Raw genomic sequence first — 17,239 nt, forward strand, 5'->3', positions numbered from 1 at the left:
GTATCCTAAACTGTTTCAAGTGATTTAAATATGCAAAATGGTGATTTTGCAACATTGACAGAAACCTTAAGTTGAACTCAGACATGATGCAGAAAGTTTCAAAGAGTGCCGGAGTCTGCTGCTCAGGGGCGTTAAGCCACCATGGACTCCCAAATGATTTGAACAGAAAATAATCTTATAGATATACTGCCTGATGTGGTTATAGTTCCCAATGCACACTTCCAAACCCAAGAGCTGGGCGGCCCTTTTGGAATTTCTGGGGTTTTAAATCAGAGCACTAACCCAAATATTTGGGATTATGATACATTTGATCTTTACCATGTTTGGGAAATTGGGAGTGCTTAACTAATCTTATCAGTATATCTTTACCCTTTGTTTTGGCATGTTGATAGCAATGTTTCATAGAATTGTAATAGTCATAAAGTGCACTTAATTGGATAAAACCTTTGCCCATGATTTAAAAGTAAAGCGTCATAGACCCTAAAAAATAGTTGGCTCTGATAGCATCACTATTTCTTAGATTAATAATGGGTTTTATATTTCATCTTTTATGTCTCCTCTGCTGACAAGACATTTTTAAAAGACATTTTAATTTAAAATGCTTATTCATCTTTATACCCTAATGTTATTTTCGTCTTGTGGTTTTTTGTCTTGAGGGTCAGTATTGCTCACACTCGGGCGGGTCGTCTTGAGCTCCGGTTAAAGCCCTCCCCTCTTGCAGGCTGCAGCGGTGTGCCCGGGTATAAAAGCAGCGCGCTCCCTCTGCTCGGCCTGGTGCACCAGCTGTGAGGAGGCAGCTAGGAGCAGAGAGTAAAACAAATCAGACCCTTCCAAGCTAAACTTTAGTTCTGCACGCGCTTCTTTTGCAAAACTTGCTTCGTTAACTTGCTTCGTTTTTTTTCTTCTTAACCTTGAAGTTCTTACTTTTCCACAAAATGACCGGTGGCCCGCTGACAGGGTTGCTGGTTGCGCTGTGCGTCAGCAGCGCAGTCCACGGATTGCCAAAAAAGAGCAAAAGACAATCCGGCCAATATCAGGTGTATCCAGAGTTCCGGGAAGCAGCCGCCGTTACTACAGGTTGGTACAAGGACTTCCATCAAAAATATCAAACATTTTTTATTTTAATATCCTGAATGTAAAAAAATAAATAAAATGTTTCTTTCACTTTTGTCATTCTTTGTGATTTAATTAATCCAATTTAATGTTGGCTGCTTTTTTGTTTACGATTAGCCATCATGCACATATTTAACGGAAGGTTTAGGGTTTTGAATGCTTAATAATCTTTGTCATAATCCATGTATTTGATTTTCTAGTCGGCTGTGAGGAGAATGGTCGCTCATACAGACTGAACGAGCAGTGGGACAAACCCTACCTCGGCAGTACACTGGTGTGCACCTGCAATGGAGCAGCAGGCATCAAGTGTAAATCTAAACCTGCAGGTCAGTGAGAAACCGACCCATACAGAAATGTCTTAACACTTTCCACATCTGGAAAAAGATTTACAAGAGTTATTGGCTCCTTGCCACTTGTTTCAGAATGTTGTGTCAATGTCAACACCATGACTAAAACACCAGAACTAAAAAACACTTGGGAGCACTCAACGCTATCAACACACTCTTAACATTATTCCTCTGTTGTTCTCTCAGTGGAGGAGTCCTGTTATGATAAGTACAATGACCAGTCTTACCGGGTGGGTGAAACCTACGAGAGGTCAAAGGATGCGATGATATGGGACTGTACCTGTATCGGTTCTGGACGTGGAAAGATCAGCTGTACCATTGCAAGTGAGTAACCAGAATAATGAAATACCTGTACTTCAAAAAACTATTGTAAAATATTGTCCTAAATTAATTAAATATTGTAATTCAAATCAGTTTAAGCGTTTTTTATTTAATTCAAATTAAAAGCTTTTTAGATTAATCAAGATATTTTCTTGACAAAACTAGAGGTAGGTATTTCCTGCTCCTTAAATGTATTAGAAAGAAAAAATGACATCATGATTTTTTAATTAAATGTTTTACGCAAATTGTATTAGTGACTGCATATCAAATTTGAATGATGGATATGTGTCATACTGAAAGGCCAACACTCTTGAATCCATCCAAAAATCTCTCAAAACCCACTTATTCACTCTAGCTTTCAAACTCTGATCAATACCACCCTCACACTATACTCGCACTTGGATTAGGACTACTGTTTTTATTTGGTACTGTTTCTGTTTCTGATTGTATGTAAAGTGTCTTTGAGCATTAGGAAAGGCGCTATACAAATCCAATGTATTATTATAGTGCAATCATTTCAAAGAAATGCAGCTAAGTATTTTTTTTTCCTCCACAGATCGATGCCATGAAGGTGGGAGCTCTTATAAAATCGGGGACACTTGGAAGAGGCCTCACGAGACGGCTGACCACATGCTGGAGTGCGTGTGTCTTGGAAACGGAAAAGGAGAGTGGACCTGCAAACCTGTGGGTGAGTACTTTGACCTGATTCATTTAAACGTGTGGGGTGACCAGGAAGTGAACACCAAAAAAGAATTCTGAAATACAGATAACCCTAACACTAACATGCAAGCTTTTATATGCAGCTGCCATCACACAAACTTACTGACAGGGTCATTTCTCAGAAGCATGACTGAGTTTGATAGTATTGTCAATATTTGAAAACAGTCAAGGCAAACAAGGTGAGCAAGAGAGCATTCCCCTCCTCTTTTGCCCATCTTACGCCACAGCTATTGATTTTCACTTGGTTTGTTTTTCCCATGTGGTTTAGCAGCTGTGATTTCAAGTGATTTCTTACTGTGTCTTGTAAACTACTGCAGATGCAATACATATTCTGTTTTTTGTGCAGCCGAGCGCTGCTACGACAACAACGTGGCATTATCATACGTCGTGGGGGAGACCTGGGAGAAGCCGTACCAAGGCTGGATGATGCTCGACTGCGCCTGTCTAGGAGAGGGAAATGGACGCATCACATGCACCTCAAGGAGTAAGAAGAGTGTAGACACACACATGGACACACTTTTAAATTCTTCAGTATTGGCTGTTGACCATTGTTGTCCTCCCACCAGACCGTTGCAACGACCAGGAAACCAAGACTTCCTACCGTATCGGAGACTCATGGAAAAAAGCGGACGCAAGTGGACACACCCTGCAGTGTCAGTGCTTAGGAAATGGTCGCGGAGAGTGGAAGTGTGAGAGACACAACGCAGTCCGAAGTGAGACTCAAAAACTCTTTGCTCAAGGTTACATTTGCTAAAAGTTTAAAAAAACTTTTCTGTGATCTTTTCTGACATTCATCCTTCTTTCATTCTGTTTGGTGGCATACAGCCTCAGCTGCTGTCGTGTTGACCCCCGACCATTCGTTGACTCTGCAGCAGCCTGAGCCCCCCATTGAGGGGACATGCCGCACCGACTCAGGAGCCGCCTACTTCGATGGACAGCGCTGGTTCAGAAGCCAGGGCAGCACGCAGATGCTCTGCACCTGTCTGGGCAATGGAGTGAGCTGCCAGGAGTGGGGTGAGTGAAAGCAGGGGTCTCTGTGAAGAAAGAATAATAATGATAACAAATGTGGGATCCTTTATGTTTCTTGTTGGGTTTCTTTGACATTAAATGCCTTTTTAGAGCGCCAGATTCAAGTCACAACACCCACCATAATCACCATTATTAGATGCATATGGTTTGTCTCCGTTGTAATTGCCTCATTCTTGACTTTCTTGACTCTGTGCAGAGTCCAGGAAGCAGGAATACGGTGGCAACTCTGACGGCCAGCCATGTGTGTTCCCGTTTGTCTTCATGGGAAGGACCTTCTATTCCTGCACCTCAGATGGACGCACGGATGGACAGCTCTGGTGCTCGACAACCTCAGACTATGAGAAAGACCAGCAGTACTCTTTCTGTACTGAGAAGAATGGTGAGAATTAGGAACAGGGATTTCAACCTGGGCTTGACCATTGTTTTGGTTTTGTAGATATACTGGGCTGACGTTGACCTTTTATAAATACAGCCATTGCCTGTCAATATCATGCATATTTAATATTCCCTCTCAATATCTTGCCTTGAAAAAGTCTGTAGAAACTGCCATAGAATTGTATTTATCATCAATCAAAATATGTTTTTGTTCATTTTTGTTTGAACATAAATTCCTTTTACACTTGATGTTCCCACTTAGGAATTCGTGAATATTTATACATTTTTGCTATAACAACAACAACAACAACAACAACAACAACATCATATTGCAAGAATTGACAAATCTATCACAGTCCCCAAAATATAAAGAAGACATAACATGGCATTATGGATATATTATAAGGTGAGATTTCCCTGTCTCTATTCCAGCCGTTGTGGGAACCCGAGGTGGAAACTCCCATGGTGCCTTGTGCCACTTCCCCTTCCTCTATAGCGGCCGCAACTACACCGACTGCACCTCTGACGGGCGACGTGATAGCATGAGGTGGTGTGGCACCACCCACGACTACGACACAGAGCAGCGCTTTGGATTCTGCCCCATGGCCGGTGAGTGTGTGTATTTTTAGAGACAGTATCAGAACAATAGCTTTGAAATGTCTCCAGTTTACCTTCCCAACATAAAAGGAAAATAAAAGGTGTTTAGGAATAGTTTTAGGAAATACACTTATTCACTTTCTTGCCGAGAATTATTGATACCTCCTTAAATATATGTAGATAAATATGGACCTATACAACCAGTACATGAAAACACTGAAAACAGGGGGAAACGGCTAGCTTAGCTCTGTTTAAAGGTCCTATATAACAAAAAAGTGAAAGATACAATTTGTATAAATGCTAACATGCTATGAAGATATTTCCTTTGTAGGAAGAGTAATTACTTTTGACTTATTACATAAAGAGGGCTGATACTGGCCTAACTGAACCAAAAGTAATTACTCCCCCCCACGGTACTGTTTGTTTTTTATTCATTCTTATTTCCTGTCTTTCTTTGTGTAGCCCATGAGGAATTATGTACCACCAACGATGGAGCCATGCACCGTGTAGGCGACAAGTGGGACAAACGCCATGATGTCATGGGTCACATGATGGAGTGCACATGCGTGGGCAATGGCCGCGGGGAGTGGAGCTGTGTCGCTCACTCACAGCTGAGAGGTCAGAGAGCTAACTCCCATTTGGACTTGAAACAAAACTGTTGTCCTAAAGCTTAAGTTTAAAGTTGGTTTTCCTCCTTTATCTACGTATCCAGATCAGTGTATTGTTGATGGCCTGAACTATGATATAAACCAGGATTTCTCCAAGCGCCACGACGAGGGCTACATGATGAACTGCACCTGCTATGGACAGGGACGTGGTCGCTGGAAGTGTGATGCTCTCGGTGCGTTTATGTCTCAATAGCTCGGCTGATGATGATTTACTTTTATAGGAAAACGACCACCCAATCCTACTTTGTCTCATCCTATCTCTGCTGTCTTCCTCTGTTTTTAACTAATAGATCAGTGCCAGGAGCCACAAACCAGGACCTTTCACCAGATCGGAGACACATGGGAGAAATCCATCCATGGCATCAACTACCGCTGTTATTGCTATGGCAACGGGGTTGGAGAGTTGAGATGTGAACCCCAGCAGACAAGGCAAGGTAAGAAAACAAATCCTCCGTACACCATCGCTTTAAAGTCGCTTTCCACTTCAACTGATCTGTTTCTGCAGAGTCCACATGGTTGGAATATGCTGGTTCAAGTTTTTATATATATCCCAGAACAACAAACATGATGGAAAAATCGCTAGAAGATTTTAACCAGTGCCCTTTTGATGGATCTTGTATACTTAAGACATGATACACATATATACATATCAAGAGTTTTAATGGCTTTCACTTAAATATCTCTGATTTCCATTATGGATTTACTATCATAAGTCCACTTAAAGATCATAGGAAAAAGAAACGGCAATCAGATTTCAACTTCAGCTCCATTTTAAATTCTATATTTTTGGACGATCCATTTGTTATAGTTGTGATAACCCTGGTCTTAATTATGGGGTGAGCGACCTAAATACTAAACCCCTGCCATCTACCAGATAACATGTATTATTAAATTGGATTATTTATTCAAAGAATTTTTCTCTTATCTAATTTGGAAGTATTATTGACTTTAAAAGTGAATTAATTAGCCTCTCAGTTCTTTCCAGCAGATGGTCAGACAGCTTTTTGATCTTCATTGGGGTTATCTCTACTTATTCAACCCTCCTACGTTGCCCTCATAAAGTTCAGGTTTGTGGAGAGAAGCGGGGGTTTGGTGTTTTTTCTCTACTTTGAAGTTACCAAATGGAAAAGTGCTTGCAAATCAAATCACCCCCGTCTCTTCCTTTTAATCTTTGTAGTAGGAGAAGTTTTCCTCCCCCGCCTGGTGTTTTTCTGCTGACCTGCTGAGGAGAAAGCGATGCTGGGCTGGGAAGGGGGTGGGGGGGGTTGTTAAACAAATCCTGCCTCCAATATCTCCCTATAAAGTTGCTTAATGTGGTACTTTGTACTGAAGCACATTGTGTATCCTGTAACAAGCATTGACCTCAAAACCTGCAGTTGCGACATTTATCTCACCATGATCAAAGCTGTGTGCTTCGGATAGTGAAGCTTTATGTTAGCTAGGTAAACTGTGATGAATATAGTGACCCAGTGTTAGGTGGGACTGTAAGTTCAGTGGGTTTTTGAGCTGGTTTAGCAGTGTCTGGTGGTTTGGTTCTGTCTCAAAAAGATGAATCCATATGAAAGAGTCTCACCAAAGAGTAGCCAACTTTCACCCCCACTCGCTACAGGTCACACTGTTGCATTGTGTGTGAGTTCTTTTTTCTCTTTGCTAATAGCAGCTTTGTTCTCGGTCTCTCCAACTCTCTCCTGATATCTTCCCCTGAATATTCTCCTACTAATGCTGCTCTAACTCCTCAGATGGCCACAGACCTGTGCAGGTGATCATCACAGAGGCAGGAAAACAGCCAGACTCCCATCCCATTCAGTGGAACGCACCTTCATCTGTGCAAATTACCAAGTACATCCTCAAATGGAGAATTGTGAGTCCCCCTTTTTATATATTGACTTAGTAAAATAAAGTATGTTTTTTTTTTAATGAATGGGTTGTTATAAATATTCAGACAGGTAGTATTAGTAAAGGTGAGCAAACAGTCAATTGCTTTTGGTAATGTTGACTAAACTTTTGAATATGGACAGACTAGGAGATTAGAGGTTACATTAACTCCCCTTTACAGTCTGCATGCACCAACACACAGACTCCAAGGAAAACATCTCCCTTCCTGGGATTTTGTTTTCTTACACATTTTTTCTCTCTTTGAAGACTAACAAGCTGGCTGAAATGTTTATGAAGCTTACATTTAATTCAAACTGATTTCCTCTGAAGGGGGTTGTGTATTTTAGAAATAAATGTTACTTAACGCCCTCGTCTGGCTCTCCCGCTGAGAAAGCTTTCCGACAGAGCGCAAAGCCAGTCTAAATACCGCTAAAGCAGGAAATGGCAGTAAACGAGTCCGAGCCAGAGTCCAGTCCAAAATATACAGACTACCATATAAAGTCCTAATTTTAAGACTTATTCCAGTAAATTCTCTGCACATAATGTTTTCTATTCAGCTTTATCATATCTGTGCTTTAATTTTAACGATTTACGCATGCCTAAAGTCTAAACATTGAAATAACCAGTTGTGAAAATATCTCACTACAGGCTACATCTAGTAGCTGTTTTTGCATAGCATATTTCATGTCAGGCCAATTGATGCTTCAAGTAAATAAAAACCTGACCTTCATCACCTTTTTATTTTTGTACCTCTTGTGGTAGAAACAAACCAATTCACCCTGGAGAGAGGTCAACGTCCCCGGCCACCTTCAATCGTACACCATCAGCGGGCTGCGTCCAGGCATCACTTACGAGGGTCAGCTGATCAGCATCCTGCGCTACGGAAGCCGCGAGGTCACGCGCTTTGATTTCACCACCACCCACGGTTCCTGTGAGTAGACTCAAGCAGTTAGTGACCTCTCAAGGACACAGATCTAAATACATTTTCACAGGAACATTATATCCCTTTTTCTCTCAAGTGGAAACATCGGAGGGAGAGACGACCGCACCTCCTGCAGTGGTGGACACTTCTGAGTCCGTGACAGAAATCACCTCCAACAGCTTCGTTGTTTCCTGGACATCAGCGTCTGCCACCATCTCTGGCTTCCGGGTGGAGTACGAGCTCAGTGAGGATGGGGCCAAGCCCAAAGTCCTTGGTGAGATAATTTGAGCATCACTGAAACCTTCATTATGTCTCATGCAAATGATTGAATGGATTGATTAATTGGCATGTTCTTCAGTTGAGGTTCTTATATATCTATGGAAACCCTCTTTCAGATAAATGTTGTATCACTGATTCCTATAATAACTAACTTTGTATTGGTGTCTCCAGATGTTCCTCGCACGGCCTCCTCTCTCACCATTGGTGACCTCCTGCCAGGACGCAGATACAACGTCAACGTCTACGAGCTCCCGAATCAGGGACAGCCAAACCTTATCCTGACGACCTCCCAGACTACAGGTGAGAGAATCCCTCTCCTTCTATTTGTCATGAAAACAAATGTCAGGACTATGCCAATTTTGGAAATGTTCAAACATGGTGCAAAGTGACCAATTTTCATCTTCTTTCCCCTCTGCAGCTCCTGACTCCCCAGCTCAGCATGTGGTCGATGAGGTGAGAGAGTCCTCCATCCGAATCAGCTGGACAAGGCCTCAGGCTCCTATCACCGGTAAAGAGCATATCTCTGTTTGTCTGTTTACAAGTGATTCAAATTGGTCGTTTTTGATGTAGAGATCAATTTTATTGTCTCTGTGCCTGCCAGGTTACCGTGTGGTGTACACTCCATCTCTGGAAGGCAGCAGCACTGAGCTGAACTTACCCGACTCCGAGACCTCCGTGACCCTGGCTGACCTTCTCCCCGGTCACCTCTACAACATCAGCATCTACGCCGTGGAGGAGGACCAGGAGAGTGAGCCTGTTTTTGTACAGGTCAACACCGCTGGATCCCCTCTCCCAGGTGCACATTTTTAAACAGACATATATCTTTCAGTTGAAACTTAAGCCAATGGAAAGATGTTTTCCTATTAAAACATTCACAGTAAGTTTGTATGTTATTTAAAATCTCAGTTATTCTTTTCTTATTTAACGTTATCTTCTGGCTGTCATATGGCAGATTAGGACTACACACAGAGCTAAAGATTCCTTATAGGGCCGGAGAGCTTAAGGCAGCGCTCTCCACTGCTTTGGAAATACTAAGCTTGACGAAACATTGCCCAAACTATGCTTTATTGCTTCAGCATAGTAATATCTTCTTATCCTTATCACAGTCTGTTATGACTTTTTTTATTTTACCCTGTCGTGGCCCCTGAATGACCTTTCATTAGTTCACGGTGGGCTCAGAAACAGGCACATGAAAAACAAACATGCATGTGCAGCTGACACAGAGACACACACACACTTTCTAAATCCTCAGTTTATCTGAAATATATACATTCATCTTTTAGATATTTTTACTGTACTTTAATTTTCCCATACAGTACATATAAAGCTTAAGGTGATTGCGTTGAGGCGTTCTCCTAACACAATGAGTACAACATGATTAAAACATTGCTACATCAATAGTGATGAATAACTCCAAAGGATACTTTAATAAAGATTCTGATTTTACCTTTTTGTCTATCAATCTACCTCTCCCTCTCACAGAGGAGGTCCCGGCTCCCACAGACCTGACGTTCTACGAGGTTTCAGACATGAAGATCAGCATCACCTGGACCGGTCCACCCAGCGAGGTGACCGGTTACAGGGTCCACTTCACCCCCGTTGCTCCCGATGGCTCTGAGACGAGGGTCCTGCAGTTGCCTCCTTCACCCAACGCATATGCCGATATAACCCATCTCCAGCCAGGAACAGTGTACCGCTTCTACATCTACGCCATGAATGGTGGATCGGAGAGCCAGCCTCTTGTGGCAGAAAAGTCTACCAGTAAGTATTGTCATGAACAAAGGAGCTTGAGTTAGACGCAGAGGGACTACAATAAAAGATGAGACTTTCTTTCATACACATGTTTTTTTTTCTTTCTCCCCTCTCAAGAACCTGATTCGCCCACCGATGTGCGTTTTACTGACATCAAGCCCGATAGTGCCGTGGCCATCTGGGGGGCTCCCCGTGCCATCGTCAGTGGTTACCGCCTCTACCTGAGCATTGAAGGCTCCAGCCCCGTAGAGAAGAGGATCCCTGGCAGGGTCACCCAGTTCCCTTTGAAGAACTTACGCCCAGAAACCCAGTACACTGCCACCCTGCACTCTGACCTGGACAATGACCTCAGCGAGGGCGTCACTACTTTTTTTACTACCGGTCAGTATGAAAACAATCAATACATCTGCAAATACATTTTTGCAATGAAATTAATTGTATTTCTGTCTTTTTCCTCCCAGCTCCCCAGATGGGAAATAACCCTGCTTTCAGCACTGAGGTCACTGATACCTCTATCATCGTGACCTGGATACCTGTCCGCAGGTTTAGCTACAAGGTAGACACCTTTTTTATCATGTCCAAAAAACTTACTTCATCATTACACTTAGAGATAACCTGGTCATAATCAGACTTAATGTGTATGAAGTGAAAGGGGACACTAGAGTGACATGAGTTTTGTCAGTATTTTGTTTGCAGCTGGTCATACTTCTCCTAGAGGGCCAAACATTAACACTCAAAATGAAGATTTAGTGTCTTTTGCAGTGGTATATTTACTGGGTTTGCCTTTGCCTCCTTCTCCCCAGCTGTCTGTGCTCCCCAGTGTGGAAGGCGAGTCTCCTAGAGAAGAGACCTCTGAAACTGGAAGTGTTTATATTCCCGGGCTGATCCCTGGAAATCAGTACATCTACAGCGTTCAGCCCATCTTCAACGGACGCAACCGTGGAAAACCTATTACCCGCACCGTTGTGACTTGTGAGTACCCAATTCCGAGAATTTGCAAATGTGCTTTAGTTGTAATATTGCACATGTATGCCTCTCCATGTGAATTAATTCCCACACAATGCACAGTGCAATGATTCCTCCCACCAGAGTCTAGTTCTAGTTCTAGTTCTAGTTTATGAGTTTGGCCATGATATGAGAATTTGTTTCGAACTCATGCACATTTTGGTTACTGGCCACTGGCATTGCCACATCCCCTTTTGGCATGAACTCAGATCATCACACACATACACAATTTCAGCCTCCTAGGGCAAAAACCTTGGCCAAAGAGTGGAGAATGTTCTGTCGACCGACACTAAGAAGTTACTGCTGCAATGAAACAGGTTTCACATACTTGTGTCATAATCTTCTATCCTTTGCTTGCAGCCCTGTCTTCCCCCACTGAACTCAGAGTACAGTCCAACTCAATCACAGGAGATCTCATCGTCTACTGGGTAGCTTCCAAAACCCCTGGTAAATATTGACTGTGCTCCCTATGCACTGCCAGCACATTGAATATTGCCAAGTCTAGACCCTGGCCTTTGGATGGTATTTCTTTCCACGAGGACAAATGATTCTTCCCAGTATTCCTTTTGGGATAATACATTTCAGGAACATCTTGAAGTAATGTTTACCTATCCATTTTTTCAGGCATCACAGGATACAGAGTGACGAGCACACCTACCGACGGCCAGCGAGGAAACACCCTGGAAGAGTTACTCCGAGCTGATCAAACCTCATTTATGCTGGAGAGTCTGAAACCGGGTGCTGAGTACAACATCAGTGTCTTCAGTACCAAGGGCCATTTGGAAAGTGTGCCTATCTCCACAATTGTCACACCAGGTAGGGGCCAACAGGAAACCATTGAAAACATGTAGATAGGCCTCAAAAACACAACTTTGTCCAGAGTAAAGACTGTTGTGTCTGTGTGAGAGAAAATAAAGATTTGTATTTGGGTGAAAGGGCTGAGTTGCGATCAAACAGCAGCTAACTCCACCTGTCATTACAGTTATATTTTCAGTATTCTCATCCTTAGAATGTATTCTTCTTCATCCTCACTCACTTTAGTTTGAGAGATGCGTAATAGGCTAAAGGGTCCATAGAGAAGCAGAGTTGGGCCATCATTTATTATATTTTTTTACTAAGAGCAACTCCTATACAAAGCACATTCTTTAATGCAGCTTTAATGATCATAACTTATAACTAACCTCTCATTGGTATAATGCATGGGGGGCATGTTTATTATTTGGAATTAACTTTATTTTTTGGAGCATGCAGAGAACAGTATTATTAATCATCACTAAAATGCCTTTCTTATAAGTCCACTGTTAATGTTTATGAACTTCAGTTATTTGTATTTATATTTGTTTTTCATGGCTACAACTCTGGATCTCTGACTGCTTTATTTGGGAATGAAATGCATGTGGTATAACTAATGCAATATCTCTAATTATGCTTGCACTTTGCAACTGGCCTAACCCTTTCAGACATCCCCACACTGAGACACATTGACTTTGTCGACATTACTGACACCACCATTGGCCTGCGTTGGATCCCTCAGAACTATCCAACCACTTTTTACAAGATAACCGTAGTGACCTCAGGCAAGAGCTTGCCAATTTTTCAAGATATGGCGCAAGAATCTGCTGGTTATTACACGGTTCGTGGTCTGGAGCCGGGTGTGGACTATGACATCAGTATCGTCACTGTTACAGAGGAGGGGGAAAGCGAGCCAACCACATATACAAAGCAAACGCATGCTGGTGATGTATCTCTTTTACTCCATCCATGGGAAGGGCTGGGTTTTTTTTTTCATGTGAAAACTGATGAAGCCACATTAACCTTTCATAAACCTTTCAATAACTCACATGACTAACTCAAACACTACAGTACATACCAGAAATGTATCACTTTCATAATATTTTCTTTCCAACATCCTAAATCAGATTTTATTAAAGCAACCACTTTTTTTTTTTTCCTGTGATGGCTGTAACTTTAACCTCTCTTTTTTCAGCCATTCCAGCTCCCACCAACCTGCAATTTACAGGGGTTGGTCCTGACAACATTAGGGTGACATGGACAGTTCCCCATGCTGCCACAGCCAGCGACATCTCTCGGTTCATCATCCGTTACCACCCTGTAGCCACAGACGATGACATCAAGGAGGTTAATGTTGGCGGAGCAACCAACACCTTCCTTCTGGAGAGTAAGACTATCTGTTTAAACACATCTGACAGAAAGCTGAGTTTAAAGCCCAAATGAAGTTGGCTTCTTTGCAATTCTCCACGTCAATCCATTCTAACGGTGTACCCATCTCTATTCCCATATAGACCTGCTGCCCAACACTGAGTACAGTATCAGTGTTTTATGTGTGTACGGGGAGCGACTGAGTGAACCAGCCACAGGAACTCAGAGGACAAGTGAGTATGCCAGTGGTTTCTAACGTGGGTGAATGATACGGGCATTTTCATTAGAGTTTAATCCCCCACAAAAAATGTTTCAGGCATATCAACAACTAAAAAAGAGAACGGAAGCAAAATAAAAAAATCAGGAAATAAAAATAAATAATAAAATAAAATAAAAATCAGGAAATTATTGCATCATTTTTTTCTTTTAATAAACAATAACAAAATATATATAAGGCAATAAAATACAAACCTATAATAGATAAACATGTGGTCATTTTAGCTGCGGTTCCAATGTTTGTGGGTAAACAACCCACTGATGTCGCTGTAGATCTTTTGCTTTGGTATTTTTTTAATGCAATTCATTGCTTGTTATTTAAAATGTCTCTCCGTTACCTTTCAGCTCTGGACTCCCCTACTGGCTTGGACTTCTCAAACATTGGCACCAACTCCTTCACCGTTCACTGGCTGGCTCCGACCGCTAGTATCACAGGTTACCGCATCCGCTATTCAAAAACGAGTGGTGGGTGGCCGAAAGACGAGAAGCTTCCCCCGACCAGGAACTTCTTCACTTTGACTGCATTGACACCAGAGACAGAATATCTGGTATATGTGTATGCTGTCACCCAAGATCAGGAAAGTCAGCCTCTGACTGGCACACAGGCCACCAGTGAGTTTATTTTCTGATTTCTAACACCTTTATTTTTCTCGAATCTTGATCAGAACTATTCATATGTGATTTTATAGAATGTATTTATTATAAGCCTTCTTCCTGTTCTTATCCTCTCCAGTCTCAGATGCTCCAACAGAGCTGGAGGTAACATCATCCACCCCGTCCACCATCACTATCCGCTGGGAGGCCCCTTCTGTCTCTGTGAAGAACTACAAGATCAGCTATGAAAGCACAAGTCTGCACAACACTTTTAATCATTTCCTTGTTTCCTCTTAACCTCAACTGTTGTCGGAATCTAACACGTGACCCTTCTTCAATCTAGGTGGCGAGGCTCCCCAAGAGTTTATAATCCCCGGCACTCAGACTACTGCCACCATCACCCGTCTGTCACCAGGCACTGACTACACCATCACGGTCTTTGCTGTTACAGGAAGGGGGGACAGCCCCTCCTCCAGCACCCCGGTCTCCATCATGCACAAGACTGGTACAGCAACATGAAAAAAAAACAGTTCCTGGGGGGAAAAGAAAATGTTAATGGGTTAAACTAAATCTAAAGCTTGTTATATGTCCACCTGTCTCATAGATACCGAGCCCCCCACTAACATGAGACTGACAGAAGTGACTGACAACGCCCTCACAGTGCGCTGGTCTCCTGCTCAGGGACCAATCAAAGGCTACAGAGTCACTAGTGTCCCCAAGAATGGCCTGGGACCCTCTTATTCCGAGGTGGTGGCCCCTGGTAAGAAAGGCCGGAAAAAGAAAACATTTTATAACTTAATATTTTTACCAACACAGTATCATCGTCTTATTGGCTCATTTTATTCATGTCTATTACAGCTCAAACTCAGATGACGTTCTCCGGTCTCATGCCCACTGTGGAGTATGTTGTGAGTGTCTATGCGCTGGGCAATGATGGACAACCCTCCTCCCCTGTGGTGGATAATGCTATCACTGGTAAGTTGGACTCAATTCAGTAAGAGCTGATCAAAACAACTGTTCAGAGTGGAAATTAATTTCCACGTCTTGCATTTCTCCTGCAGCCATGGACCGTCCCAAGGACTTGACCTTCTCTGAGATAGACTCCAACTCCATGCGCATCACTTGGGAGAGTCCAGACGGCACAGTGACATCATACCGTGTCCTGTACTCCAGCTCAGAGGAGAGCGAGAGGGAGCTGCGTCCAGCACCCAGAGGTGACCAGGACACCGTGTTGCTGAGAAACCTTCTCCCCGGGACAGAGTACACTGTCAAAGTCATCGCCCTACATGGTCGCACACCCAGCACACCATTGGTGGGAACCCAGGCCACAGGTAGAAATACACCAAAAGCATCCACATAATCTTGACCTAATTCATTTGTTCCTTGACTTAACTTTTGTATGCATTTGTGTTGTCTTAGTGATCCCTGCTCCAACCAACCTAGTGATAACAGAGATCGGTCCCTCCACCTTCACTGTATCATGGCGCGGGCCCAATGCACGCCTCTTAGGCTACCGTGTGGTCGTCAACCCAAAGAACATCAATGGCCCCACCAAAGAGATGAACGTTGCGCCCGACAGCACGCGTGTTGTTGTACCAGGCCTCATGGTAACAAGAGTTCTTATCTCAGCATTCACATGGGTTTATAGTCAGTCAGTGAGTAAATATAAACTGTATGGCTGTGTATCGTAGGTGGCCACCACATACCAGATACATGTCTACGCCCTGAAGAACTCTGTCACCAGCAGGCCGCTGGAGGGCGAGGCCACCACACAGGAAGGTAACTGGCTGCTCTGTAAAAATGAACACGTCAGGGTACACACACCTTCTTAATCATCAAATTCTTTCAACAACTTATCAGAACCAATTCTTCTAAATTCCCATCGAAGTGTCATTTGAGACATATATTTGGGTAAATTATTGTTACCAATAGACAATGGCATCCTTATGACATTTCCCAGGACAGCAAAACAGTATATTGTGTAAGTTGAGCAATACAATTATTTACAAGTTTGAAAGCTAAGTGAAATTCCCTTACACTTTTATTCTTGCACAAAATGAACACATCCAAGCACTATTAATGTTTTTTTCCACAAATACTCATGAATTTAAGGACCTGTGAAAAGCATTACCCATCATCATTCGTTACCCACTGCTTTTTCCCCTCAATGCAGATGTCAGTCCTCCTCGACGTGTGCGTATCTCTGATGTGAAGGATACTTCTTTCACACTGACATGGCGCTCAAAGGGGGAAACCATCACTGGTTACCTTGTTGAAGCATCACCCAAAAGTAGCCCCCACCCCACCATCAGAAAGAACATCCCAGGAGATTCAACCGATTACACTCTGACAGGTACACTACATCTGACTGCTAAATACAACTTAAAAGCTGGAAACAGTTTACACATTTTACATGTCTGGAAGTGTGATTTCACTGTTTCATGTTATTCTTTTGTTTTTTTTAAAGGTCTCCAGCCCGGCACCGACTACTCTGTTAACCTGTATACTCTGAATGGCAACACACGGAGTGACCCAACTAATATAGTCTTTAAAACAGGTACTACACAAATCTGTGTGATGATCTCTCTGCTTCATTGGGAATACATTTCTTCATAATTTGAATTTATAATCAGATTTTTCCACATCCAGAAATGTTTACAGTTTAATGTGAATGCAAGCAATGTTAAAGAGAGAGAGGAAAAAACGAAGACACACAATGCTTTAGTTAATGCAGGCACACTAGAGAGGGAGTGAGTTTACCAAGTCTTAAGCTCGGCTGTTGAGTTGCTTTGTGGGCAATTAAGGAAAAAGGAAGACTTAGTTACAGAATGATGAAGACAAGGTTGTTGGAGTGCACCATTAAATTGGTAGAGTACTATTTTTAGTCAGTTCTTAATCACATCAACAAGTAATCACATGATCTAACATTTTTATATGATTTCCTTCATAGCTGAACCGGTGGTCCAGGCTGCCACGGCCCTGCAGTTTACATCTTTGACCCCCACCTCCATCTCCTTCACATGGCAGCCTCCTGCCACACAGATCACAGGATACTACGTCACCTACGAGGTGTCAGGAGGAGCACCACGAGAGCTCATCCCAAGACCCCACCCGGGGCAGAACTACGCCACCATTTCTGGTATGCCATGTCAACTGAACAAACCAAAAAAGGTTTTAGATTGATACAAATTCAGAGAAGGATGAAA

General features: G+C 42.7%; 1 protein-coding gene across 1 annotated transcript; it reads left to right on the forward strand.

The window, feature by feature from the left end:
- Positions 1-759: 759 nt before the first annotated feature.
- Positions 760-17,216, forward strand: fn1b (fibronectin 1b; the record flags this gene model as incomplete). The annotated part of the gene is made up of 37 exons (XM_079665647.1): positions 760-1,077; positions 1,314-1,439; positions 1,647-1,784; positions 2,338-2,469; positions 2,848-2,985; positions 3,068-3,214; positions 3,327-3,515; positions 3,727-3,909; positions 4,338-4,514; positions 4,965-5,120; positions 5,215-5,343; positions 5,461-5,604; positions 6,910-7,031; positions 7,808-7,976; positions 8,065-8,241; positions 8,418-8,546; positions 8,665-8,754; positions 8,848-9,042; positions 9,729-10,007; positions 10,116-10,379; positions 10,460-10,554; positions 10,802-10,970; positions 11,364-11,450; positions 11,628-11,819; positions 12,991-13,182; positions 13,307-13,396; positions 13,785-14,051; positions 14,173-14,289; positions 14,377-14,538; positions 14,638-14,793; positions 14,892-15,008; positions 15,095-15,364; positions 15,453-15,640; positions 15,725-15,812; positions 16,207-16,386; positions 16,501-16,590; positions 16,984-17,216. The coding sequence occupies exons 1-37, from the start codon at positions 936-938 to the stop codon at positions 17,214-17,216; spliced, it is 5,919 nt and encodes a 1,972-aa protein (XP_079521773.1). The 5' UTR covers positions 760-935.
- Between the last annotated feature and the right edge of the window lie 23 nt (positions 17,217-17,239).

Source organism: Notothenia rossii (genome assembly GCF_949606895.1).
Source record: "Notothenia rossii genome assembly, chromosome: 2".
Taxonomy (NCBI): Eukaryota; Metazoa; Chordata; class Actinopteri; order Perciformes; family Nototheniidae; genus Notothenia; species Notothenia rossii.